This window comes from Trachypithecus francoisi, unplaced genomic scaffold (genome assembly GCF_009764315.1).
Source record: "Trachypithecus francoisi isolate TF-2019V2 unplaced genomic scaffold, Tfra_2.0 Lachesis_group14, whole genome shotgun sequence".
In the NCBI taxonomy this organism is placed as follows: domain Eukaryota; kingdom Metazoa; phylum Chordata; class Mammalia; order Primates; family Cercopithecidae; genus Trachypithecus; species Trachypithecus francoisi.
Genome location: NW_022681459.1, coordinates 26,455,681 through 26,481,650, shown reverse-complemented (window position 1 = coordinate 26,481,650; position 25,970 = coordinate 26,455,681). Strand labels below are relative to the sequence as shown.

General features: G+C 38.8%; 1 protein-coding gene across 2 annotated transcripts in view; it reads left to right on the top strand.

Moving 5' to 3' along the window:
* BRWD1 (bromodomain and WD repeat domain containing 1) overlaps window positions 1-25,970 on the top strand; it is a 132,920-nt gene that overhangs the window by 30,907 nt on the left and 76,043 nt on the right. For both annotated transcript variants that reach the window (XM_033232486.1, XM_033232488.1), the window contains 10 exons: window positions 2,635-2,735; window positions 4,077-4,147; window positions 5,561-5,661; window positions 6,709-6,749; window positions 8,436-8,534; window positions 13,194-13,344; window positions 13,583-13,717; window positions 18,852-18,980; window positions 19,148-19,373; window positions 25,511-25,696. In XM_033232486.1, the coding sequence (XP_033088377.1) occupies window positions 2,635-2,735; window positions 4,077-4,147; window positions 5,561-5,661; window positions 6,709-6,749; window positions 8,436-8,534; window positions 13,194-13,344; window positions 13,583-13,717; window positions 18,852-18,980; window positions 19,148-19,373; window positions 25,511-25,696 (1,240 nt within the window). The remainder of the gene's footprint in view (window positions 1-2,634; window positions 2,736-4,076; window positions 4,148-5,560; window positions 5,662-6,708; window positions 6,750-8,435; window positions 8,535-13,193; window positions 13,345-13,582; window positions 13,718-18,851; window positions 18,981-19,147; window positions 19,374-25,510; window positions 25,697-25,970) is intronic.

The window sequence follows — 25,970 nt, the reverse complement described above, 5'->3', positions numbered from 1 at the left end:
TGTTAGCCAGGATGGTCTCGATCTCCTGACCTCGTGATCCGCCCGTCTCGGCCTCCCAAAGTGCTGGGATTACAGGCTTGAGCCACCGCGCCCGGCCATTAGTCTTTGTTTTCTAAGCTCTTTCTTTGTCTTGAATGTTTCGTGAGTCAGCAAGTTTGTTTGCCTTTTGAGACAGAGTCTCACTCTGTTGCCCAGGTTGAAGTGCAGTGGTGTGATCTCGACTCTGCAACCTCAGCCTCCTGGGACTACAAGCATGTGTCGCCATGCCTGGCTAATTTTTTATTTTATTTTATATATATCTATGCTTAAGTATGTGTATACGTGTATATATACACATGTACATACATATATGTAGACGTATATATGTTTATACACATATATGTGTATATCTGTCTACATATGTGTATACGTGTACGTATACATACGTGTATATACAGGTGACTTAAAAATACTCTTCCTGGCCGGGTGCAGTGGCTCACGCCTGTAATCCCAGCACTTTGGGAGGCTGAGGCGGGCAGATCATGAGGTCAGGTGATCGAGACCATCCTGGCTAACACGGTGAAACCCTGTCTCTACTAAAAATACAAAAAATTTAGCTGAACGTGGTGGTGGGCGCCTGTAGTCCCAGCTACTCGGGAGGCTGAGGCAGGAGAATGGCGTGAACCTGGGAGGTGGAGATTGCAGGTTTGCAGTGAGCCGAGATTGCGCCACTGCACTGCAGCCTGGGCGACAGAGTGAGACTGTGTCTCAGGAAAAAAAAAAAAAAAACTCTTCCATGGACAGTTAGGTTTAGAATTCCTTTTTTTTTGATACGTATATGTACATAATACATATACACACGTGTATATACGTGTGTGTATACGTATACACGTATATGTAGACTGTATATATGTATATGTATATATATGTGTATGCGTATGTGTCTACATATATACACGTGTATACATATGTATATGTGTGTGCTTATATATATACACACACGTATACATAATATATACACACATTTTTTTGGTAGGTGGAGGGGGTCTTGCTATGTTGTCCAGGTTGGAGTACAGTGGCGCCATCTCAACTTGCTGTAACATTCACCGCCTGGGTTCAAGTGATTCTCCTGCCTCAACCTCCTGAGTAGTTGGGATTACAGGTGCTGCCATCACGCCCACCTACTTTTTGTGTTATGGGCATCCACCACCACACCTAGCTAATTTTTCTATTTTTAGTAGAGATAGTGTTTCACCATGTTGGCCAGGCTGGCCTCAAACTCCTGACCTGAAGTGATCTGCCTGCCTTGGCTTCCCATAGCACTGGGATCACAGCTGTAAGTCACCATGCCTGGACAATTTTGTATTTTTTTTGTAGAGACAGGGATTCGCCATGTCACCTAGGCTGGTCTTAAACTCTTGGACTTAAGCAATTCTCACTCCTCCGCCCCTTCAAAGTGTTGGAATTACAGGCGTGAGCCATGGCACCCGGGCGACTCAGCAAGTTTTGATGCTCCTCTCTTTTTGCCTTTCCTGTCCATTCTAGGGGGAGAAGGGTGGAGCTGTATTCCAGTTAAGTGTCTTGCTTCTTAGATTAACTGGGTTCCCTCTTGGCTTTTTATTACATCTTACCTCTTCTCTTTCAGTCAATATTATATATTGTTGTAAGACAAATCTTTTGGCTGCTTTTGGTGTTTTTACTTGAAAAGAACAGTTACCCTTTAAACTGCTTTGATTACATCCAGACTCTTTACCCATTTACCCCATTGTCCCATGACTTTGAGAAATGAACACTTTGTTCATATAGATCTTTGTTTCTATCATATACCATATTCCTCCTCACCTTTGAACCTGTGCTGATATTATTCCTTTGCTTAGTGTGTGTTTGTTTTCCTTGCATTTTCCTGCTATTTAATCCTTCGTAGACGTCTCTGGCTAGTTGATCTTCCTTTCTCTAGCTTGCTTGTTTAGCACTTTTGGTATTTTATTAAGTACAGATGTTAGCCTTATTCTGAAGTGGCACTGCAGTATAGTTCTTGTGTTTTCATATTTTATGGTTTTGTTTTTAAAATATTTAAATCATTGATCCATTTGGAATGTATCCTCATGTACAGTCTGAATAATGGATTTAGTTTTTTTCCAGATTGCTGCACAGTTGTAACACCATTTATGCAGTGATCCATTGTTTGCTCAACAGATTTGAGATAATACCTTAATTCTACTTAAGTTTTACATTAGGGTCCATTTTTCCCCCCATTTTTCCTTCCAGTTTTTCAGTCAGCTTTCCTGGTTGAATAGGGTCTAGTTTTGGACTTTATTTTTTCCGTTGGTCATTCTGTCAGTGTACACCGTTATGTCTGATCGTTTTAATTATTGAGGCTCTGTGATATGCTTTAATATCTGATAGGACTAGATCTTCACCTTGTTAAAGTTTTTCTGGCTAATCTTGTTTATTCTGAAAATAGGCTTATTGAGATCGTATTACATATAAATGAATGTGGAGAGGTTATGATTTTTTTCACTACAGTAGTATTACCTATATTTTGGATTTGTGTTTTATTTCCTTAAAGTGTCAATTGAAGTTAACTTTGCAAGAGTATTAAACTGTAACTTAAGTAGAAGTTCTGGAAACTGAATTGTATGTTTTACTTTTTAGTTTAGCCCAATGGCCAAAGGCTCTCAAAGATACATGGTTTCCACTGGTGCTGATGGGACAGTTTGCTTTTGGCAATGGGATTTAGAATCCTTGAAATTTAGGTAAGTGGTTTTAATTATGTAACAAGTTTTCTTCTTTAATGTAGTTACAGTTTAGTCTAATGAAATGAAGTTTGATTATTAAGAGATTATGTATTATGGTTGCTTTTTTTACCTTTGAACTTCATTTTTATTATATATAGCATATGTGCCATATTGACTCTTTCCTGTTTGTAATTATTTAGATAACTGGATTTGTAAAAGAAGCATAGCTTTTCTATCTTAGCACATTTTTGTAAAGACAAAGTAAGGCATTTAAAAAAATAGGTGTATAATTGGAAATTCAGGCAGGAACATTTGAGAGTCATAAGACCTGTGTTGTATACCTCTGCTGTCTAATACAGTAGTCACTAGCCACATATGATCACTGAGCACTTTAAATGTGGTTAGTGCAATTGAGGAACTGAATTGATAATTTAAATTTAAAACTTATAATTGATTAATGTGTTAGAAATTTTTCTTTTTCCTTTTTTTTCTTCTTTTTTTTTTTTTTGTTTTTTGAGACGGAGTCTCCCAGCTCTGTCACCCAGGCTGGAGTGCGATGGTGCGATCTTGGCTCACTGCAACCTCTGCCTCCTGGGTTCGAGTGATTCTCCTGTCTCGGCCTCCCAAGTAGCTGGGATTACAGGCGCCCGCCAGCAGGCCCAGCTAATTTTTTTGTATTTTTAGTAGAGACAGAGTTTCACCAGGCTGGCCAGGCTAGTCTCAAACTCCTGACCTCAGGTGATCCACCCGCCTTGGGCTCCCAAAGTACTGCGATCACAGGCGTGAACCATCACGCCTGGTCTATTAGAAAATTATTAAGCGTGTCTTGAATAACTTGAATATGTGAAATTTTCAACAAAGTTTGGGAAATCCAAATATAGATAAAATATTTTTGTTAAAAAATGAGTTGTCAAATTGAGATGTATTTTGAGTCTCAAATACACACTGGAAAATTTCTAAGAGTTAATACGAAAGAATATGAAAGTGTCTTGTAATTTTATTAATTTGGATTATATGTTGATATTTTGGGTGTATTAGGTTAAAGGAAATATGATTAATTTGATCTTTTTATATTTTGTAAAAATAATGGAAATATGTGGAAATATTTGGTATACAATAAGGTATTGTAGAAATAAGATTGTAGCTGGGTGTTGTGCGTCTGTGGTTCCCAGCCACTAGGGAGGCTGAGGCCGGAGGGTCCCTTGAGCCCAAGAGTTTGTGTCTAGTCTGGGCAACATGGCGAGACCCTGTCTCTTAAAAAATTATAATATTTAAATATGCTAGATTAAGACCAATATTTTAAACTGTGTTAATGTGGTAAAATAATCTATCTTAAAGCAGCATCTTCTTCTTTTAAAGCCCACGTCCCCTGAAGTTCACTGAAAAGCCTAGGCCAGGCGTTCAAATGCTTTGTTCTTCTTTTAGTGTTGGTAAGAACTTCTTCACATTTTTTCTTAGGTTTTTTTTTTTTTTTTTTTTTTTTTTAGCATTTATTAAATGACGACTTTATTGCTAAGAACTTTTATTAGATACGTGGTAAATGACTTCTGATGTTTATTTTGTTAGGTTCAATTTATGATGTTCATTTTGTTAGCCTTGTTCTTCCAGTCCTCTATTCTGCCTTTGTCTGATTTCTGGTAGTAATCAGTGATATAAGAGATGTCTGGTAAAAGAGAGGCTTGAGGTGTCCACACAAGTGATTCATATGCCTGTCCTATGTGTATGATAATCTAAACTTGTGATTTTCTTTGAATAGGCTAAACTGTGTATGTTTGATAGTTTAAATTTATTTCCCACACATATCTTGGTGAAATTATTATTTTTCATTTTTTGTACAGTGAACTTGTGTGGTAACTTTTTTCTTTTTTAGGATAGGTCAAAGACTTTTCCCTCATAAAATCTGAAAACTTGAACAAGCTAGGGTTAGGTATGTAAAATTGTTTAGAAAGCAGAACTTCTTTTCTTAAAAATATTTTTAGAGCACTGGTGCTTAATTGGCATTATATTGCCACCCTTAATAATACAGATGGGGAGGCCGGACACAGTGACTCAATGCCTGTAATCCCAGTCCTTTGGGAGGCTGAGATGGGAGGATTGCTTCAGCCCAGGAATTTGAACCCAGCCCTGGCAACACAGTGAGAACCCATCTCCAAAAAAAAAAAAAACAAAATGACCTGGGCATGGTGCAGACACCTGTAGTCCCAGCTACTCAGGAGACTAGGTGGGAGTATTGCTTGGTTCCAGGAGGTTGAGGCTGCAGTGAGCCATCATTGCACTACTGCACTCTAGCCTGGGCGACAGACTGAGACCGTGTTCCCTGCCCCACCAGCTGGCTCACACCTGTAATCCCAACACTTTGGGAGGCTGAGGCGGGTGGATCACCTGAGGTCAGGAGTTTGAGACCATCCTGACCGACATGGTGAGACCCCATCTCTACTAAAAATGTAAAAAATTAACTGGGCGTGTTGGCGTGCACCTGTAGTCCCAGCTGCTTAGCAGGCTGAGGTAGTAGAATTACTTGAACCCGGGAGGTGGAGGTTTGTTGCAGTGAGCTGAGATCACACCGTTGAGCTCCAGCCTGGGCGACAGAGCAAGACTCTGTCTCAAAAAAAAAAAAAAGCAAGAGGAGATTGTGAATGTTTCCAGATTGATTGAATTAATTTTGTTTTTTAAAGCTACAAATACAGTTTTATAAGCTCTGTATTGTGAGTTAGAAAATGCAACTGTTGAGATACACTTAGTTTTAGAGTAAATGATTTTTTTTTATATTTTAATATAGAAATTTGATTTGTTCAGGTATTTGTTATAAAATGGATGTTTAAACTTTACCATTTTTATTTCAGGTGGTATGTTTTTAGCCACAGGTAGTACTGATCATGTAATCAGAATGTATTTTTTGGGTTTTGAAGCACCTGAAAAAATCGCAGAACTTGAAAGCCACACTGTAAGCATCCATGTTTTAAAATCCTTTAGATTGTTAATACTATTCCTCTGATTGCTAAGGGGCATTGCTATTGGCTCTACTTTTATTTTTAATTTTTTCTTCTGTTGAACAAATGAACTATCATTTATAACTTTTTTATGGTATTAAGTTTTAAAATATTAAATCATAGTTGCATTTCTGAGATAAGTCATTGCTTATGAATGTTATCTTTTAAATTTTTGAATTATATTTGACAGTTAAAATATTGTTAAAGAGATGTTTGTATATTTATAAAAATGAAAATGTCTAGGTACAATGTAGTTTTTGTTAATTCTATTCTAATTTTAATTTAAGCATACAAGGAATTATATTGAAAGGGAGGTGTGTCATTGGCAACTCAGATTAGCTCTTGAGAGGCCTGATATTTTACAGTGGTTATTTTAGCTTTATGTTCAAAATCTTGATTATGACAGTTGATCTGGGTGGGTTAGTTTTAAGTGGGCCTATTTATCTAACCAAGCCCATGAAATAAGAATGTGGTTTTATCAATGTATAGTAAGATAGAAAACTGTCAGTGTTCTGAAGTACTGGTCAGGGTAAGGTCATCTTTTGTTTGAAGCTTTTGGGAGAAAGCCAGTCCACATCCAGAGGTTATTTGATAAATATAGATTTAAATAACTTAAAGCAACAATTTTTGTGTACAATTGAAAATGCCTTGTTTTTAGCTACTTTAAAGCCAATATTTTGAGCACTTTACACACATTTCACTTCCATATAAGTAATTTTAAACAGTTGTAATTATAAATAATGCTGTAAGTTTAGAAGCAAGGCTTTTTTTCCTGTTAGATGTGCCTTTCTTTGAAATGAAAGCTGTATTTTAGTAGTCTTGTTAGGTTTGTAGTTAGTCTTCACTTAAAATTATAAAACATGTTGAATGATGGGGCTAAGCAACACAGGTACATATTTTGCTTGTTAAAGCAAATAGGCTTCTAGCATAAAACTTCATTTTTTCAAATTTGCAAACCATGTAGATGATCATTTTTGTATTTGTCCTTTTCCCTCCTTTAGGATAAAGTAGATAGTATCCAATTTTGTAACAATGGTGATCGGTAAGTGTGTGTTTGTGTATGTGTGTGTGTGTTATTAGGCAAATTACAATGTGCTACGTATTAGTGTAGCTAACCTGTCATTTTGTATATATTTTTTCCCTTTATATTATGATTTTTTATTTTGCTTTTTCGAGACGGAGTTTCACTCTCGTTGCCCGGGCTGGAGTGCAATGGCATGATCTCAGCTCACCGCAACTTCTGCCGCCCGGGTTCAAGTTATTCTTCTGCTTCAGCCTCCTGAGTAGCTGGGATTACAGGTGCCCGCCACCATGCCTGGCTAACTTTGTATTTTTAGTAGAGACGGGGTTTCTCCGTGTTGGTCAGGCTGGTCTCGAACTCCCGACTTCAGGTGATCCGCCCGCCTCGGCCTTCCAAAGTGCTGGGATTACAGGTGTGAGCCACCACGCTCAGCCATTATTTTTTATTTTTAGTTGACTAATAATTGTCTATGTTTATGGAGTAACTACACTGTGGTGTTTTAATGCATGTTTACATTGTGGGATGATTAAATCAAGCCAATAAACATCTCTGCCACTTCACATACTTAGCATTTTTCTGTAGTCAGAACATCTGAAATCTCAGAAATTTTGAAATGATATATAATTAGCTGGAGTCACTGTCACTTTGTATATTGCAGATATTTATTAGTAAATATATTAATTGAATGAAAAGTGTCTAGGGTAGGGGTTGGGGGAGAAACACATGAAATGTAAGTTTTTAGAATTGTAGTTTCTGCCAGCTTCTAGTGACCGAAAGTAGTTTTTCTTTGGCTGGATGTCTGATTTACTGAAAAAATAATATGTAAGGATCATGAAATTTCTTGTTTGGGTAGTTAAAAAAACTTTTCTAAGAAACCACTGTGATTATATCCTGCAAAGAAATTATTACTTAAATCGTATCCTCCTTCTTTGCCTCCATTGTGTTTCAGGTACCTTTGCTAAACTGTAATTGTTGAGAACTTAATTTGTTAATAGATTGATTTATTTTTACACAGTGTCCAACATGAATTAATAAATAAGGTGTTTAAAATGGAGCCATTGCTCTTATTTTCCTATTCTTCAAAACTTTTTTCTGTTTTTTTTTTTTCTTCTTGGCATTTTTTTTTTTTTTTTTTTTGAGACAGAGCCTAACTGTTGCCTAGGCTGGAGTACAGCGGCATGACCTCTGCTCACTGTGCTGCAACATCTGCCTCCTGGGTTCAAGCGATTCTCCTGCCTCAGCCTCCTGAGTAGCTGGGATTACAGGCACATGCCACCACGCCTGGCTAATTTTTGTATATTTAGTAGAGATGGGGTTTCACCATGTTGGTCAGACTGGTCTCGAACTCCTGACCTTGTGATCAACCCACCTTGGCCTCCCATGGTGCTGGGATTACAGACGTGAGCCACTGCACCCGGCCTCTTCTCAGCATTCTTATACATTGTATTCTCAAAACTTAAATCTGTTTGAAAAGCTATTGATTGAGTTGGAGGTGTGTTTTAATTTCATGGGGCCAGGCAAATCATAGCAAACCAAATTTTTTTCCCATCTAGATATGCTCTGAATACCTGTCTTTTGAATTAACACCTGTGGATTGTCCTGTTGTCAGGACAGCTACATTACATTCTTTTTTTGCATGTGATTTTAATTGTAGACCTTGTTGGAAAGTGTGTGAATATAGTAAGATCCTGTTTTGAATGTTTTAAGGTTCCTAAGTGGTAGCAGAGATGGAACAGCACGAATTTGGAGATTTGAGCAGTTAGAATGGAGGAGCATTTTATTGGATATGGCTACTAGAATCTCAGGGTAAGTTGAGATTGTTAGAAGTAGCTGCATCATAGGTGTTTGATCTATGTCTCTCTCTCTCTCTCTCTCTCTGTCTCTCAGTGGTTATTTTGTTGAGGAGATTATAGCTACCTTCTATTTTTTTTTTTTTTTTTTTTTTGAGACGGAGTCTTGCTCTGCCACCCAGGCTGGAGTGCAGTGGCCGGATCTCAGCTCACTGCAAGCTCCGCCTCCCGGGTTTACGCCATTCTCCTGCCTCAGCCTCCCGAGTAGCTGGGACTACAGGCGCCCGCCTCGTCGCCCGGCTAGTTTTTTGTATTTTTAAGTAGAGACAGGGTTTCACCAATTAGCCAGGATGGTCTCGATCTCCTGACCTCGTGATCCGCCCGTCTCGGCCTCCCAAAGTGCTGGGATTACAGGCTTGAGCCACCGCGCCCGGCCAGCTACCTTCTATTATGAAGAGCTGTGGTATAAGCGAATAGCTGCCTACTGCATATTAGGTGAACCAGATACATCCAGATAAATTTATCCTTACATTGTGTACCAAAGAATAACGTAGTTTTTCTATTGCTCAAAGCATTGACCTCCTTCTTAGGTGTTGCATTTGAAAGCTTCCACAAGTAAAAAAGATAAAATTAACTCAAGTATATTAAGAGTGGAAATTGTACTTTTCTATGGATAGGATTTTTGAAAAATTTTAAAAGCAGCTTAGAGCCAAGGCTGGGAAATAGGGTAAGCAAACATACTTTATTGTTAAGGTTAAAAAAAAAATTGAGCTGCAGCCTGGGCGACAGAGTGAGACTCTGTCTAAAAATAAAAGTCATGGATTTCACTTTAGAATTTGTTTCCTAATTTTAACTTTGCACTTTTTCATACCAGTTTTTCTGAGAAATGTTTCCACATTTTGTCTTTTGGAAATCATGTCTGCTTTATTTCTGTTAAAATTTTTTTTTTTTTCCTGAGATAGGGTCTCACTGTGTCACCCAGGCTGGAGTGCAGCGGTATGCTCGTGCCTCCCTTCAGCCTTGACATCCTGGCCTCAAGCAGTACCCCCTTCTCAGCCTTCCAAGTAGTTGGGATTATGAGCATGAGCCATCACGCCTGGCTAATTTTTATGTTTAATTTTTTTTTTTTTTGATACGGAGTCTCGCTCTGTCACCCGGGCTGGAGTGCAGTGGCCGGATCTCAGCTCACTGCAAGCTCCGCCTCCCGGGTTTATGCCATTCTCCTGCCTCAGCCTCCCGAGTAGCTGGGACTACAGGCGCCCGCCACCTCGTCCGGCTAGTTTTTTTTTTTTTTTTTTTTTTTTTTTTTTTAGTAGAGACAGGGTTTCACCGTGTTAGCCAGGATGGTCTCGAACTCCTGACCTCGTGATCTGCCCGTCTCGGCCTCCCAAAGTGCTGGGATTACAGGCTTGAGCCACCGCGCCCGGCCTTATGTTTAATTTTTGTAGTGACTGTTGTTCAGGCTGGTCTCAAACTCCTGGGCTCAAGTGATCCTCTCACCTCTGCTTCCCAATTGCTTTGTTTTTAATAACACAAATTGATTTATAGTCTCTGCTGTAGCTCAAAGAATTGTATTGCATTTTCAAGATAAATTTGATCTTCTTATTTTTGTGGAATTATCTGTGATGGAGAATGAAAAGTATATATACTGGAAATTTGATAACCCTTGTTCATAAACAAATTAAAAAATCATATATAAAAATGTTACATCTCAGTATGAAAGTGAGTACTGTCAATCCTTGATTAGTTGAAATAATGAAAGGGAATGGGGGGTGAAGATAATTTAAAATCAATTTCACCTATTATTGTTTTATTAAGCAAAATAGAAGCATCAGTGTCAAAACTTGAATGAAAATTTTTAAATGAGACGGAAAACTGTTTAGTTTTCTTGCTGATACACTCCATCCATGAAGGGGACTTTTCTGTAATTTTCTTCATGAGAAAATATCTTCTCATTTTAAGTTTTCTTACTTTCAAATCTTGAAAAACAAGAGTCTTTTGTATGTAGGAATTGATTGATCTGTTTATTTTAGTGTTCTAATATTGGCAAATCAACTTGATGAAATGCAACATACCTGTTAGTAAATTTAAAGTTATTAATTTGTGGCTGGGCGTGGTGGCTCATGCCTGTAATCCCAGCACTTTGGGAGGCCGAGGCTGGCGGATCAGGAGATCGAGACCATCCTGGCTAACACGGTGAAACCCCGTCTCTACTAAAAATACAAAAAATTAACCGGGCGTGGTGGCAGGCGATTGTAGTCCAAGCTACTCAGGAGGCTGAGGCAGGAGAATAGCATGAATCCAGGATGCAGAGCTGGCAGTGAGCCGAGATTGCGCCACTGCACTCCAGCCAGGGCAACAGAGTGAGACTCTGCCTCAAAAAAAACCAAACAAACAAAAAACAAAAATTAGCTGGAGATGGTGGCATGTGCCTGTAATCCCACATGGATTAGGAGGCTAAAGCAGGAGAATCACTTGAATCTAGGACACAGAGGTTGCAGTGAGCCCAGATGGAGCCACTACACCCCAGCCTGGTTGACAGAGCTGGACTCCGCCTCAAAAAAAAAAAAAAAACCAAAAAACCTAAGTTATTAATTCGAAAGTCTTTTAGCTTAAAGTGAAGAATGGAGTCTTTGCCTTTATTCCATTTTACTTTTTTTTTTTTTTTATTGGAGACAGAGTCTCGCTCTGTCGGCAGGGGCGCGATCTGGGCTCACTGCAAGCTCTGCCTCTTGGGTTCACTCCATTCTCCTGCCTCAGCTTTCCGAGTAGCTGGGACTCCAGGCGCCTGCCACACGCCGGGCTGATTTTTTTTGTGTATTTAGTAGAGACGGGATTTCACTACGTTAGCCAGGATGGTCTCAATCTCCTGACCTCGTGATCCACCCACCTTGACCTCCCAAAGTGCTGGGATTATAGGCGTAAGCCGCTGTGCCCAGCCTCCATTTTACTTCTTAATAATATTCTACCCTCAACACCAATCAATCTAGTTATAATTATTCTCTCTTCTCTGTGTGTTTTCTTTTGTAGTTACATAGATAGCTGTTTTATAGCACTCATATTTTTATAGCTGTATTCTTTTCTTTTTTTGTTTTTTTTTTGAGACGGAGTGACACGATCTCAGCTCATTGTAAGCTCCACCTCCCGGGATCAAGCGATTCTCCTGCCTCAGCTTCCCGAGTAGCTGGGATTACAGGCACCCCTCACTACGCCCAGCTAATTTTTGTATTTTTTTGTAGGGGCATGATTTCACCCTGTTGACCAGGTTGGTCTGGAACTCCTGACCTCAAGTGATCTGCCCACCTTGGCCTCTCAGAAGTGCTGGGATTACAGGCATGAGCCACTGTGCCTGGCCTTTGTTAATTAAAACATGTTAGATGCTTGTAATTTTTTTTTTTTTTTTTTTTTTTTGAGACAGAGCCTTGCTCTGTCACCCAGGCTGGAGTGCAGTGGTGCAGTCTTGGCTCACTGTAAGCTGTGCCTCCTGGGTTCACGCCATCCTCCCGCCTCAGCCTCCCTAGTAGTTGGGACTACAGGCGCCCACCACCACACCTGGCTAATTTTGTTTTTGTATTTTTAGTAGAGACAGGGTTTCACCATGTCAGCCAGGGTGGTCTCGATCTCCTGACCTCATTACCCGCCTGCTTCGGCCTCTCAAAATGCTGGGATTACAGGTGTGAGCCACCGTGCCTGGCTGATGCTTGTAATTACTTAAAACGTATTCTATTATTTCAGTACCATTAGGCCTTCCCTACCTCACTGTTGACTGCTATAATACAGAGACCCTTTGCATATAGCTTTTTTTTTTTGAGACGTAGTCTTCCTCTGTCACCCAGGCTGGGTGCAATGGTGTGGTCTTGGCTCACTGCAGACTCTGCCTCCCAGGTTCAAATGATTCTCCTGCCTCTCCTGCCTCAGTCTTCTGAGTAACTGGGAATACAAGTGTGTGCTACCGCACCTGGCTAATTTTTGTATTTTTAGTAGAGATGGGATTTCACCATGTTGGCCAGGCTGATCTCAAACTGCTGACCTCGTGATCTGCCTGCCTTGGTCTCCCAAGATGCTGGGATTACAGTCGTGAGCCACTGCTCCTGGCCCTCCGTAACACTTATAAAGGATGAAAAACATTCCAGGCATGTGTATCCAAGACCATTCTTGCCAAGGGGCCTATAGGAGTAGACTGTAGGAAAGTTGTATAAAGAGATGAGAATAGTCCCATTTGCAGTTCAGATTGAACGTCTGTGTGTCAGTTACTTTTCTAAACATTGGGAATATGAATATGAGTTAACTTACTTTTGGGTTCCTAAAATTTTTTTGTCTTCTATGGAGAGAAACAGTTGAAAGTAAGTGTTAGCAATAGATTTGTGTTCAGAGGAAGGAAATAATAGGAAAGAAATAGGGAGAAAAAGCATTGCTTTCATAAGCAGTAATGGTGTCCTAAAATCTGCCCTTATTCAGTCTCTGTACTGTTTCTAAATTATCCCTTCCTTCTTCAGGTTTTGCCCTAAACTGTTTCTAGAAAATCTGTTCTGGGTCAGTTGTGATGAACTCACTGTAGGGTTGAAGAGATAGGCACATGGGTTGGATTTCTTTATTTTTGTATTGATGAAGGATTGTATACATTTTATAGCCGACTATCTAAATACGTTTACGTGTTGTGTTATTTTTTTGTTAGGGATTTATCTTCGGAAGAGGAAAGGTTTATGAAACCTAAAGTAACAATGATAGCTTGGAATCAGAATGATAGCATTGTTGTCACAGCTGTGAATGATCATGTCCTCAAAGTGTGGAATTCTTACACTGGACAACTGCTTCATAACTTACTGGTAGGTAGTTTCTGGTACAGTGTAACAAATGAGATTTTTTGAACTATGATTTTAATTTTGAAGCTATAAAAGTAATATACTGAACAAGTTTCATGTAAACTATGAAATGATTAGAAATTTTTATAATTATAAATTATTGTCTAATACATTTTTAAAAGTATATGCTGTAACAGTATGTATTTTTAAGTTTTTAATTTGTAACTTGTAAACCCTCCTTAATGTTATGATTTTGTTAAAGGGACATGCTGATGAAGTATTTGTTCTGGAGACGCATCCCTTTGATTCCAGAATTATGTTATCTGCAGGACACGATGGCAGCATATTTATATGGGATATTACAAAAGGTACCAAGATGAAACATTATTTTAATATGGTAAGTGAAGTGATATGTACCTTGATACATGCTTGAATTTGTTTAGAGTGTTTGGGTTACAAGGCTTAGCCAGAAATTGATCTGCTTGTTTTGGCAGTTTGTTTTTACAAATCAGCATATTCAAAGCCTACTAAATATTTGACAGTTACATGTATATACATACCTACGTGAAATTTTCTGTATGACTGATTTATATGAGGGAGACATTTTTAAGTTACCTGTTTAGCATTTTGTGTGCCTATGTGTTTAAATTGGTAAAATTATGGCAATTATAAAAACTTTTTCACTACTTGAATTTATTGAAATATTTGATAAATAGAAATATAAAAATGGTAACAAAATAATAAAATGACATTATTAATATTCAATATTAACCACATATTACAGTATTTGATTACTGGAGTTTTAGTAACCTTGGGCTGGGTGTGGTGACTCTGAACTTCCAGAACTTTGGGACCCTGAGGCAGGAGGATTGCTTGAGCCCAGGAGTTCAACACCAGCCTGGGCAATGTAGTGAGACACTCTCTTAAAAAAGAAAGCTCCCAAGATGGTTGTTCTAGAAATAAAACATTATTAGATTTTCCTAGCCTTTTTCTTTTTGCACAGGTATATTCTTAAAAAAAAAAATAGAAAAAAATTTTGCATATGTGTATTCTAGAACCAAATGAGGATACTACTGTATCTTTTGAGAACTTCTTCACATAATCATAATTATAGTTACTAATCAGCAAATTTAACATTTATAAAATAGCATTATCTAGTTAGGTCTATATTCAAATTTTTTTCTGTTGTCTCAGTAATATCTTTTTAGATACATTTTGCTCTGTGGACCAGAATCCAGTTCAAGCTCATGCATTGTGTTTAAGTGGTTGTATCTTTTTAGTTTTCTTTTTTTTTCTTTTCTTTTCTTTTTTCTTTTTGAAACGGAGTCTCGCTCTGTCGCCCAGGCTGGAGTGCAGTGGCACGATCTTGGCTCACAGCAAGCTCTGCCTCCTGGGTTCATGCCATTCTCCTGCCTTAGCCTCCCAAGTAGCTGGAACTACAGGCACCCACCACCACGCCCGGCTAATTTTTTTGTATTTTTTAGTAGAGACAGGGTTTCAGTATGTTAGCCAGGATGGTCTCGATCTCCTGACCTCTTGATCTGCCAGCCTCGGCCTTCCAAAGTGCTGGGTTTACAAGCGTGAGCCACTGTGCCCAGCCTCTAGTTTTCTTTAATTATCATCAGGCCCCTCTCAGCCTTTTTTGTTTTTCCTCTTTATTGGCCTTTAACTTTTGTTGAATATTAGCAAGTATTGTTACAGAGTGTCCTCAGTTTTGTCTGATATTTTTTCATGATTAGATTGTTACAGTTTTTTTAAATGAAGTAAAACATAAATGATATTGTGTCCTTCATGAATCATATTAGGAGGCACATGGTATTTATTTGTCCCCTTATTATGGTGATAATTTTTTGTTTTATTTTGGAGATGGAGTTCTGCTCTGTTGCCCAGGCTGGAGTGCAATGGTGTGATCTGGGTTAACTGCAACCTCCACCTCCTGGGTTCAAGCGATTCTCCTGCCTCAGCCTCCCGAGTAGCTGGGATTACAGGCACCTGCCACCACACCCAGCTAATTTTTTGTATTTTTAGTAGAGACGGGGTTTCACCGTGTTGGCCAGGCTGGTCTTGAACTCCTGACTTCAGGTGATCACCTGCCTCGGCCTCCCAATATAATTATTGAACTAATTTTTTTACTAGCTCTTTTGAGACTAATCTAAATAACCTGTTTCTTATTAAATTTTTACCCACAAGTATTGGATCCATTGAAGATTTTCCAATGGCATAATTCCTTCCATATTTATTAGTTGGCATCTTTGCATACAGTGGTAGTTTTTTTTTTCCTCCTCCAACTTTTAAGTTCAGGGGCTACCTGCTATGTGCAGGATGTGCAGGTTGGTTACGTGGGTAAATGTGCTTGCACATAGTTTTGTAATCTTATTTCATGTAAAAATCTTTTTTTGAAATTTTTATTTTTAAAGAATTTATGGATGTATTTTTGAGTATAAATTCATCCTGTCTCAGAAGAAAGTTAACTTTTACACAATTTCTATTGTTGAGTACTTAAGTGGTTTCTAAAATATGTATGGCACTTTGAATAGCCTTGTACATGATTATTTCCCTGAGATAAATTCTGAAGGAATTATTGTGTAAAAGGGTTTTAGGGGCCGGGCACGGTGGCTCAAGCCTGTAATCCCAGCACTTTGGGAGGCTGAGACGGGTGGATCACGAGGTCAGGAGATCGAGACCATCCTGGCCTAGTCGGTGAAACCCCGTCTCTACTAAAAAATACAAAAAACTAGCCAGGCGAGGTGGCGGGTGCCTGTAGTCCCAGCTACTCGGGAGGCTGAGGCAGGAGAATGGCATAAACCCGGGAGGCGGAGCTTGCAGTGAGCTGAGATCGTGCCACTGCACTCCAGCCTGGGCCACAGAGCGAGACTCCATCTCAAAAAAAAAAAAAAAGGTTTTAGCATTTTTAAGGCTTTATATGTGTGAGACATTTTGTGAGTTTACTCTTCAGCTTATACTGAGTTACAATTCAAAGTGTACTTTTTTTTTTTTTTGAGACAGAGTCTCGCTCTGTCACCCAGGCTGGAGTGCAGTGGCACGATCTCAGCTTACTGCAGGCTCCGCCTCCCGGGTTCACGCCATTCTCCTGCCTCAGCTTCCCGAGTAGCTGGGATTACGGGTGCCTGCCACCATGCCCGGCTCATTTTGTTTTTGTATTTTCAGTAGACATGGGATTTCACCATGTTAGTCAGGATGGTCTCAATCTCCGGATCTTGTGATTGCCTGCCTTGGCCTTCCAAAGTGCTGGGATGACAGGCGTGAGCCACTGTGCCCGGCCTGTGTAATGTATTTTAGATGCAGTGTAGTAGCATCCTATTGATGAATTCTTAGACCTTTGAGTCTCAGGTTCTTAGACCTTTGATTAAATGCATTCTAAAACATTTCAAATAGTATGACCAAAGTACAAATACATGATTAGGCATCTCTGAGAGCTGTGTTTCTGTGTGTTCAAATTATTGGAAAAAGAACTAAGCATTCTCGGACAATTTTTCTGTCATTTAAAAATCCATAGGATAACATCCATTACCTTAACTATCCTTTGAAACTCAGAACTAATATTATATCCTGAATTTAACTCCGCAAAACAAAAACTACATTAATTTAGGCTTTAAGCAGAATATTAGCGGAAAAATTCTATGCCAAAGAATAATCTGAGAAAACATTTCACGTGGGCAACAATGATCTTTCCAGTTGCATAGCGAAAACTGGCCTTGTTTACTGACATTTCCTTACTGCTCAGCTGAGAGGCTCATAATTCCTAATTCTAGATAAACTAAATAGAGTTGTCAGTTACTAATAGCAACAATATTTCATGAATACATAATAAACTTTAATGTGACATTTTTCTCCAGACACAGTTGCAGGTTGCATTTTGTCAGGAATCATTGTGTAGGACACTTCAAATTACAAGTGAATCTCCATTTTCCTTGCTCTGCTTAGATAGGTTTGCCCATTTGAGAAAACTTTCATCTCGGCAAGTATTCTTTTGGTGCAGTTAAGTCCACGTGTACGACGGGAAGAGTTGCTGCCACCATCTTCAGCTTGCCAGCTTTGAGATTTTGCCACTCCCTCTCCACCAGCGTCTGCTTTAACTATGACTGATGGTCCCAGGCCAGGGATGCGAAGTGGTACACAGGTGCAGGTTGTGCTGTGGCACAGGTGGCTCCTGGAAGGACCATGTGGATGAATCCGTGTTCCTATGTTTTAATGATCAGTTGGAGGAAAAAATTTATATATATACAAACAATTTTTTCCTTTTTATGTTAAGAGAATATGAATTAATATGCACATCTTAGTCAGCAATCCTCTGAATATCCGAGTAACTTTATTTTTTCCATGTTCGATAATTGGCATCCATTCATGTGCAGCAATAGTGAGGTATCACTATTCAAGCAGTGACTTATTTGGGTGTGGACGTGAGTTTCTTCTGGCACTTACTGCGTAGATGTCTCATTTTTCCAACACTGAACGCACAACGTTTAGTTACTGGAAAGTTAAAGGTGCAGACAACAAATATGTATAGCTCTACCCTGCAGAGTTAAACAAATAACTAACTACTATAAGTTGATGATATTAAACTAATAGACTTTACAGTTTGAAAGGAAGAATAAAACAGTATAAAAATAATCTATTTAAGGTTACACTCACGATAGATTTAGAGCATCCTTTCTGTAATCTCTGGTAGTTTGAAGTTCAGGTAATTGTGACTGTGAGCTTTTCCATATATATGCTTGAGATCTGGCAGCATTGCCAAATTTTGCATGGTGCTTAGTCATCTTAGTGAGTTGAAGTAGAGCCCTCCTTAAAATCTAGGAAAGTGTTCATTTTAGTTCATGAATACCAAATTTTGTTAATCTTCATTCATTTATCTTGTAGCTTATTATCCTTTTATTATATATGAAGACAAAAATTTATGAAATTATTTATAAGAAGTAAAAGAAGCCTTCACTTTGGATTGGGTTGTTAGCTTTCATTTGAGCACTTGGAGAACTAATGCTTAGAAGAACTTTGAAGACCTTTTTCTAGGCTAGTTATATCTAAAATGAATTTTATTTTTTGGGACTAGCGATTGGTGTATATGCTTAATGAAACATTTGTTTTTATTTTTGTTTTACAGAGTCTCACTCTGTCACCCAGGCTGGAGTGCAGTGGAGTACAGTGGTGCAGTCTTGGCTCACTGTAACCCCTGCCTCCTGGGTTCAAACGATTCTCGTGTCTCCCGAGTAGCTGGGACTACAGACGCACACCACCATGCCTGGCTAATTTTTTGTATTTTTAGTAGAGACAGGGTTTCACCATGTTGCCCAGCGTGGTTTCGAACTCCTGTGCTCAGGCAGTCTACCTGCTTCCACCTCATAAAGTGCTGGGATTACAGGTGTGAGGTACCATGCCAGGCCGAAACATTTGTTTTTAAATTTTTTTTTCAGAAGGGTTATATTGTCACAGGTTATCCACATTAAACAAGTTTACATAGCAAATCACTTGCATAGAATTGGTCCTAACTTTTTCCTCTTTGTGTTTCCTAGATTGAAGGACAAGGACATGGAGCTGTGTTTGACTGTAAGTTTTCACAGGATGGACAGCATTTTGCCTGTACAGATTCTCATGGGCATCTTCTGATATTTGGTTTTGGATGCAGCAAACCATATGAAAAGGTCATTTTTAATACTTTGTTGTTGCATGCAAGTAGCAGTTATGAGCTGACAGTTTAGCTGACTGATTTGATTTCCTTGTTTTTCTAGTTTTAATTAACTGTTTAATACTTATTTCCTTTAATATGTATGAACCTTAAAATGCCATCCTGTGAACTTCATTTTTCTAGATTCCTGATCAGATGTTCTTCCATACTGACTATCGACCACTTATTAGAGATTCTAATAATTATGTCTTAGATGAGCAAACTCAGCAGGCTCCTCATCTTATGCCTCCACCATTCTTGGTAGATGTAGATGGAAATCCTCATCCAACCAAGTATCAGAGATTAGTACCAGGCCGAGAAAATTCCGCAGATGAACATTTGATTCCACAGCTGGGCTATGTGGCAACAAGTAAGTGCAGTCTTTTTTTTTTTTTTTTAAAGTTGTACGTGAATATCTTAAAGTATAATATAAAGAATTTCCTTCCCTTTAGATTCCCTAGTTATTAATATTTTGAAATATTTGTTTTATCTTTTTTTATCTGTATATTGTTTTGAACCATTTAACTTCTGGACCTCATGCACCATTTACCTCTAAATAAGAACGACATTCTCTTACATAACTATAGACACTTATGACAATTAGGACATTTTACATTCAAATAATAATATTATCAAATCTATAGTGTATAACCAAAAATTTCCAGTTATTCTAATAATGTCTGTTTATAGCTTTTAAAATTCTCCCAATTTGGGACCACATATGAAATATGAAATTTAGTTGTCATAGTTCCTTCATTTCCTTTAATCTGTAGCAGGTTGTCAGTTTTTGACTTCCATGATATTGATGTATTTGAAGATTATAGGTCAGGAATTTTGTAGAAGGCCTCAATCTGGGTTTGTCTACTTCCTCTTGATTAGGTTCCAGTTATGCATTTTTGACAGAATACAACATAAATGATGTTCTAGTCTTAATAGAGCATCCTGTCAGGATGCTTATGATTGTGGTTTGTCTAGTTACTGGTAATGTTGTTTTTGAACCCTTGGTTAATGTGGTATTTGCCAAGTTTCTTCACTATAAACTTAATATTTTTCTCTTTGTAATTAATGGTAATTTGCGGGGTGGTATGTCAATAACCTGTTCATTGTCAAACTTTACCCTCAAGTTTTAGGACCCATTGATGAGTTTTGCCTGAATCAGTTGTTACTGTGAATACTGCAAAGTGGTTATTTTCTAACTTTATCGTTGTTCTGTCATTGCGTCATATGTATCATTGCATATGACTGTCTATTGCTCACCCCTTTATTTATTGATGAGGCTCATTACATTTTAGTATGGGCTTCTGGGTGTGGTTAGTGGGTTATATTATTCACATAACCCTTAGGTTTGACTCTCAGAGCCTTTTGAAACTGTCCTTTCCCAAGTCCCTTATACTTTTTCAGTCACTTCTTTCCTTTTCTGGATGTAGGGTGTTCCAGGTTTGTCTTGTACTTTTCTCTGTCATAGCCAAGTGCAAAGTTCTTTTTTGTGTTAATAGCAGGGCAGCGTTTCTCTACAGATATTAAAGGAAAAAAGCTATTTGTGTTTTTGGATGAGGATTTATTGAAAATCATCAGCTATATATAAAGTTAAAACCTAATGTAGATTAGTATATGCTGGCTATTTCAAATGTTATTTTTTATTACTTTTATTGAAGTGTACTTTATATACAAAATTCACCAATTTTAAGTGTACAATTCAAGTGTGTGTGTATGTGTTTATTTTTTGAGGCAGGGTCTTACTCGTTTGCCCAGGCTGGAGTGCAGTGATGCGATCTTGGTTGACTGCAGCCTCCGGCCTCCCAGGGTCAAGTGATCCTCCTAACTCAGCCTCCTGAGTAGCTGGGACTGTAGGCGTGTGCCAACACATCTGGCTAATTTTTGTATTTTTAGTAGAGACGGGGTTTTGCCATGTTTCCCAGGCTGTCAAATATGTTTTGACAGATGTTAAATAATCAAGTAACCACCACCACAATCAAGATATAAAACATTTATACCGCCCCCAAAAGTCCCCAGGACCTGTTTGGAGTCAGTCCTATCCTTTCTCTCAGTCCCTTGTAAACAGTGTTATATTTTCTGTCACTTTAATTTTGTCCTTTAAGAGGGTTTTATATACAAAGTGTAATCTTTTTTTTTTTTTTTTTGGAGACAAAGTGTTGCTCTGTTGGCAGGCTGGAGTGCAGTTGCATGATCTTGGCTCACTGCAACCTCCGCCTCCCGAGTTCAAGTGGTTCTCCTGCTTCAGCCTCCTGAGTAGCTGGGACTATAGGCGTGTGCCACCACACCCAACTAATCTTTGTATTTTTAGTAGAGATGGGGTTTCACCATGTTGACCAGGATGGTCTTGATTTCTTGACCTCATGATCTGCCTGCCTCAGTCTCCCAAAGTGCTAGGATTACAGGCGTGAGCCACTGCGCTTGGCCACAAAGTGTAATCTTTTGTGTCTGGCTTCTTTGAGTTAGTATGGTGCTTTTGAGATTCCTTAGTGTTGTTGCATGTGTCAGTAGTTTGTTCCTGTTTATTCATTGGGGCAGATAGTGCCTCATGAAATAGATGGGTATATCGTCATTTGTTTTTGCATTCACTGATGGTTAAAGGTTTGTTTCCAGTTTGGGGCTATCATCCAGATTGAAGCATCCAACTGTCACGTGGAATTTGTCATTTCTCTCTTCAGTTTACTCAGTTCTTACTTTATGTATTTTAAAGCTCATTCATTAGGTGCATACACATTTTGGATTGCTTGTCTTCTGGATGAAATAATTCTTTTCTGATGAAATGTTTCTCTGTATTTCTGAAAATATTTTTTGTTTTGAAGAGTCTTGTTTCATATTAATATAGCCAATTCACCTTTTGGATCAGTATTGTCATGGTATATCTTTTGTCAATTCTTCCAGCTGATCTGTGTCTTTATATGTCAAATTTGATAACTTGTCTTTTAATTGGGATTTAAGTATTAACTACTCTATTAAGTGTAGAGTGTGAACACTTAAATGTTCATATAGTATGGGTTCGAACATAGAATATTGCTATATGTTTCCTCTATATTCTTTTCGTTCTTTGTGCCTTTTTCCTTTTTCTTTTTTTCTTCTTCTTTGGGATTGGTGATTTTTTTATTGTGTTCGACATGACCTCCACTAGTTTCTTATTAGCAATACCTGTTAATTTGTATGTAATGATTGCTTTAGGGCAGAAATTGTCAGTGTGTGGTTTGCAGACCCATAGGTGTATCTGCAACCTTTTATGGAGTCTGCAAGGTCGCAGCCATCTTCATAACAATACTGAGATTTTTTTTTTTATAGTGTTGACATTTGTACTGATGGATCACGGGTGGGTAGAAATAAACTTCTGGCAGTGTAGCACAAATCTTGGTTGTGGCACCAAAATAGTAGGAGTTATTATATCCTTTACTGCTCTGCATTTGAATACATGTCTTTTTAATATTCTAGATATTAAAACTGGAAGTGTGCATAAAGCACTTCTGCTGTGTATTCTGGCTCCTGGGAACTTGAACTATTTTTTGCCCTGTGGGAGTTCTGCAAATTTTTTGCGCAACTGCTTTTTTATGTTTTCCCCTCAATAGTGGAGTTCTACCCCATGCGTACACATATCAGTATTTAATTAAAAAAAAATTTTTTTTTTAGACAGAGTCTTGCTCTGTTGCCCAGGCTTAAGTTCATTGGTGTGATCTTGGCTTATCTTGGGTCCAAGCAGTTTCCCTGCCTCAGCTTCCCAAGTAGCTGGGACTGCAGGTGTGCGCCACCACACCAGGCTAATTTTTGTATTTTTAGTAGAGATGAGGTTTTACCATGCTGACCAGTCTGGTCTTGAACTCCTGATCTCAGGTAATCCGCCCGCCTCAGCCTCCCAAAGTGCAGGGATTACAGGCATGAGCCACCATGCCCGGCCACGTATCAGTATTTAGTCAAATAATTGATGGGACCTCACTACAGATCTCTGGAGCTTTGTGTGCAATTCACTCTCCTCTGATATTCAGTCCTGCATATTTTAACTTTCCTCTTCCAGCAAACTCTCATCTCTGTCTCCTCAACTCAGTTAGATCTGTGGATGCTGTTTGGGTTCCTCGTTCTGTAACTTGAAGACTACCTCCAGACAGTAATCTGGAGCAATCAAAGGGTTTGTCTCCATTGTTCCCCTTCTCTCAGGGATCACAGTCTTGTGCTGCCTGTTGTGCAATGTCTGAAAGCTTTTGTTTTATGTATATTTTTTCCAGCATTGTAGTTGTTTATGGCAGAAGGCCACTTCCTCTATCAGTTAAGCTTTCATGGGTAGAACCCTCTTTCAATATTTCAGTATCGATTGTATTATTCCATAGAGACAGTTATAATTGTGATATTTGAGAAGTTAACAGTTAAGTGTTCTGTGCTATGAAAGAAAAGTTAAGCTGAGTGCAGTGGCTCACGCCTATAATCTTAGCACTTTGGGAGGCTGAGGCAGGCAGATTGCTTGAGCTCAGGAGTTTGAGACCAGCCTGGGCAATATAGCAAGACCTTGTCTCTACCAAAAAGAAAAAAAAAGAAAAGCTATATAGACTTAGGTTATTCTGGTTTATGGCGATTAGAAATCTTCTTTGCTGTTTTCCCTTTAGTATCATGTTGTCATCTTAGAAATTTTGTGTTATAAGCAATACTAATTAAAGTCTTCTTATCTTTTTTTAGATTAAGGCTCTATGTACTGCCTTTTCAACTCATTTTTTGAGAGTGATAAAAAGTTACTGATTCTTAAAGACAAAGTTAATATGAGATATGACATTTAGCTCTTTTAAGTTCTTTTTTTTTTTTTTTTTTTGAGACGGAGTCTTGCTTTGCCACCCAGGCTGGAGTGCAGTGGCCGGATCTCAGCTCACTGCAAGCTCCGCCTCCCGGGTTTACGCCATTCTCCTGCCTCAGCCTCCTGAGTAGCTGGGACTACAGGCGCCCGCCACCTCGCCCGGCTAGTTTTTTGTATTTTTTTAAGTAGAGACAGGGTTTCACCGTATTAGCCAGGATGGTCTCGATCTCCTGACCTCGTGATCCGCCCGTCTCGGCCTTCCAAAGTGCTGGGATTACAGGCTTGAGCCACCGCGCCCGGCCTCTTTTAAGTTCTTGATGGGTTTCCATAATAAAACAAAGACATTATCAGTAATATGCAAGGGAGTCTTAGTTAGCAGAATGGAAATGTGTCCCCCCTTGCCCATCCCATAATACTATATGAGGTTTTGCAGTTTCTCTGTATGTTTTTATGGTGGCAAGTTATATTTTTGCATTCCTTTTGATTATTACCTTATTAATCTCCTTTATTTTTTATTTTATTTATCTATCTATCTGTCTATCTATCTGTTTATTTGAGACGCAGTTTGACTCTGTCACCCAGGCTGGAGTGCAGTGGCATGATCTTGGCTCACTGCAACCTTTGCCTCCTGGGTTCAGGCAGTTCTCTAGACTCAGCCTCCTGAGTAGCTGTTATTAACAGGTGTGCGCCACCAGGCCTGGCTAATTTTTTTTGTATTTTCAGTAGAGACTGATCTTGAACTCTTGACCTCAAGTGATCCACCTGCCTTGGCTTCCAAAAGTGCTGGGATTACAGGTGTGAGCCACCACGCTCCGGCTGTAATCCCAGCACTTAGGGAGATTGAGGTGGGTGGATCACGAGGTCAGGAGATCAAGACCATCCTGGCTAACATGGTGAAACCCCATCTCTACTAAAAAAAAAAACAAAAAAACAAAAAAACAAAAAATCAGCCAGACATGGTGGCACCCGCCTGTAGTCCCAGCTAGTCGGGAGGCTGAGGCAGGAGAATGGCCTGAACCTGGGAGGCGGAGCTTGCAGTAAGCCAAAATGGCGCCACTGCACTCCAGCCTGGGCAAAAAGAGTGAAACTCCATCTCAAAAAATTTCTGTACTTGAAGTAAGAATTGATGGGTACTAACTATGCTAAAAACATATCTAAGAAAGTAATTTGAGATTAGTGGGAGAGGCTTATGTAATTACCACTATCAATTTCACTGTTCTCCGAGGACTCTTGGGGCAGGGGGAGAGCTATGTTGAAGGCTTAAAAAAGGTCTTACCTCCCTTATTTCTCCTTTCTTAAGACATAGAGAAGAAATTAAATCTCAGGGATTTTCTCGACATTGGAAATGACCCATAGTTGCTCTGTTCCAGTTAGAGACTCTGGGGAATAAGATTTTAGTGAAATATATCGAGTATAGTGAGGGGCATTAGTGTGGAAACAGCATAATAAAGTTTTACAGAAACATGTTTCCATGTTTCCACTTGCAGGAATTTCAGAGGCTGCTTTGAGGTTTTCGTAGTATTTAGTCCTCTACAGGAAGACTTCTGTTGGCTTTGAATCTTTTCTCTTGACTTCTTGGTGACCATGTAGAGTATCTTTTTAAACTGGTTATTTTTCAAAAATGGGAATTCTGACCATTGTTAATGTATTTTAATTTGTACCCTAACGAAATTTTGTTTTCTGCTTTTATATGATTATATACTAAATAATTGAATTTGTAGGTGATGGAGAGGTAATTGAACAAATTATAAGCCTGCAAACCAATGATAATGATGAACGCAGCCCAGAATCGAGTATTCTTGATGGAATGATAAGACAGTTGCAGCAGCAGCAAGATCAGAGAATGGGAGCCGATCAGGATACTACTCCAAGAGGACTTTCAAATGGTGAAGAAACACCCCGGAGAGGTAATAAATAATGATAAATATTTTACCTGAATATGGCTGCATTGAAATTAAAGAGTAAACGAAGTCTTTGTCAAGTACATGCAATGTGAGAAACTTAAGTAAACATTGTATTTTTACAATTTAATTAGTAGTCTGAAGGTGGCTTTATGAGGTGTAAGATGATGTAGTAACAAATGGGTATTTGAGTTTCAAGTACTGCTGAAGCCTTTTGTGCTGTAAATATACAGTATTTACAAAATTGTATTAAACAGGAGCGAATAACATTGCTTTTTAA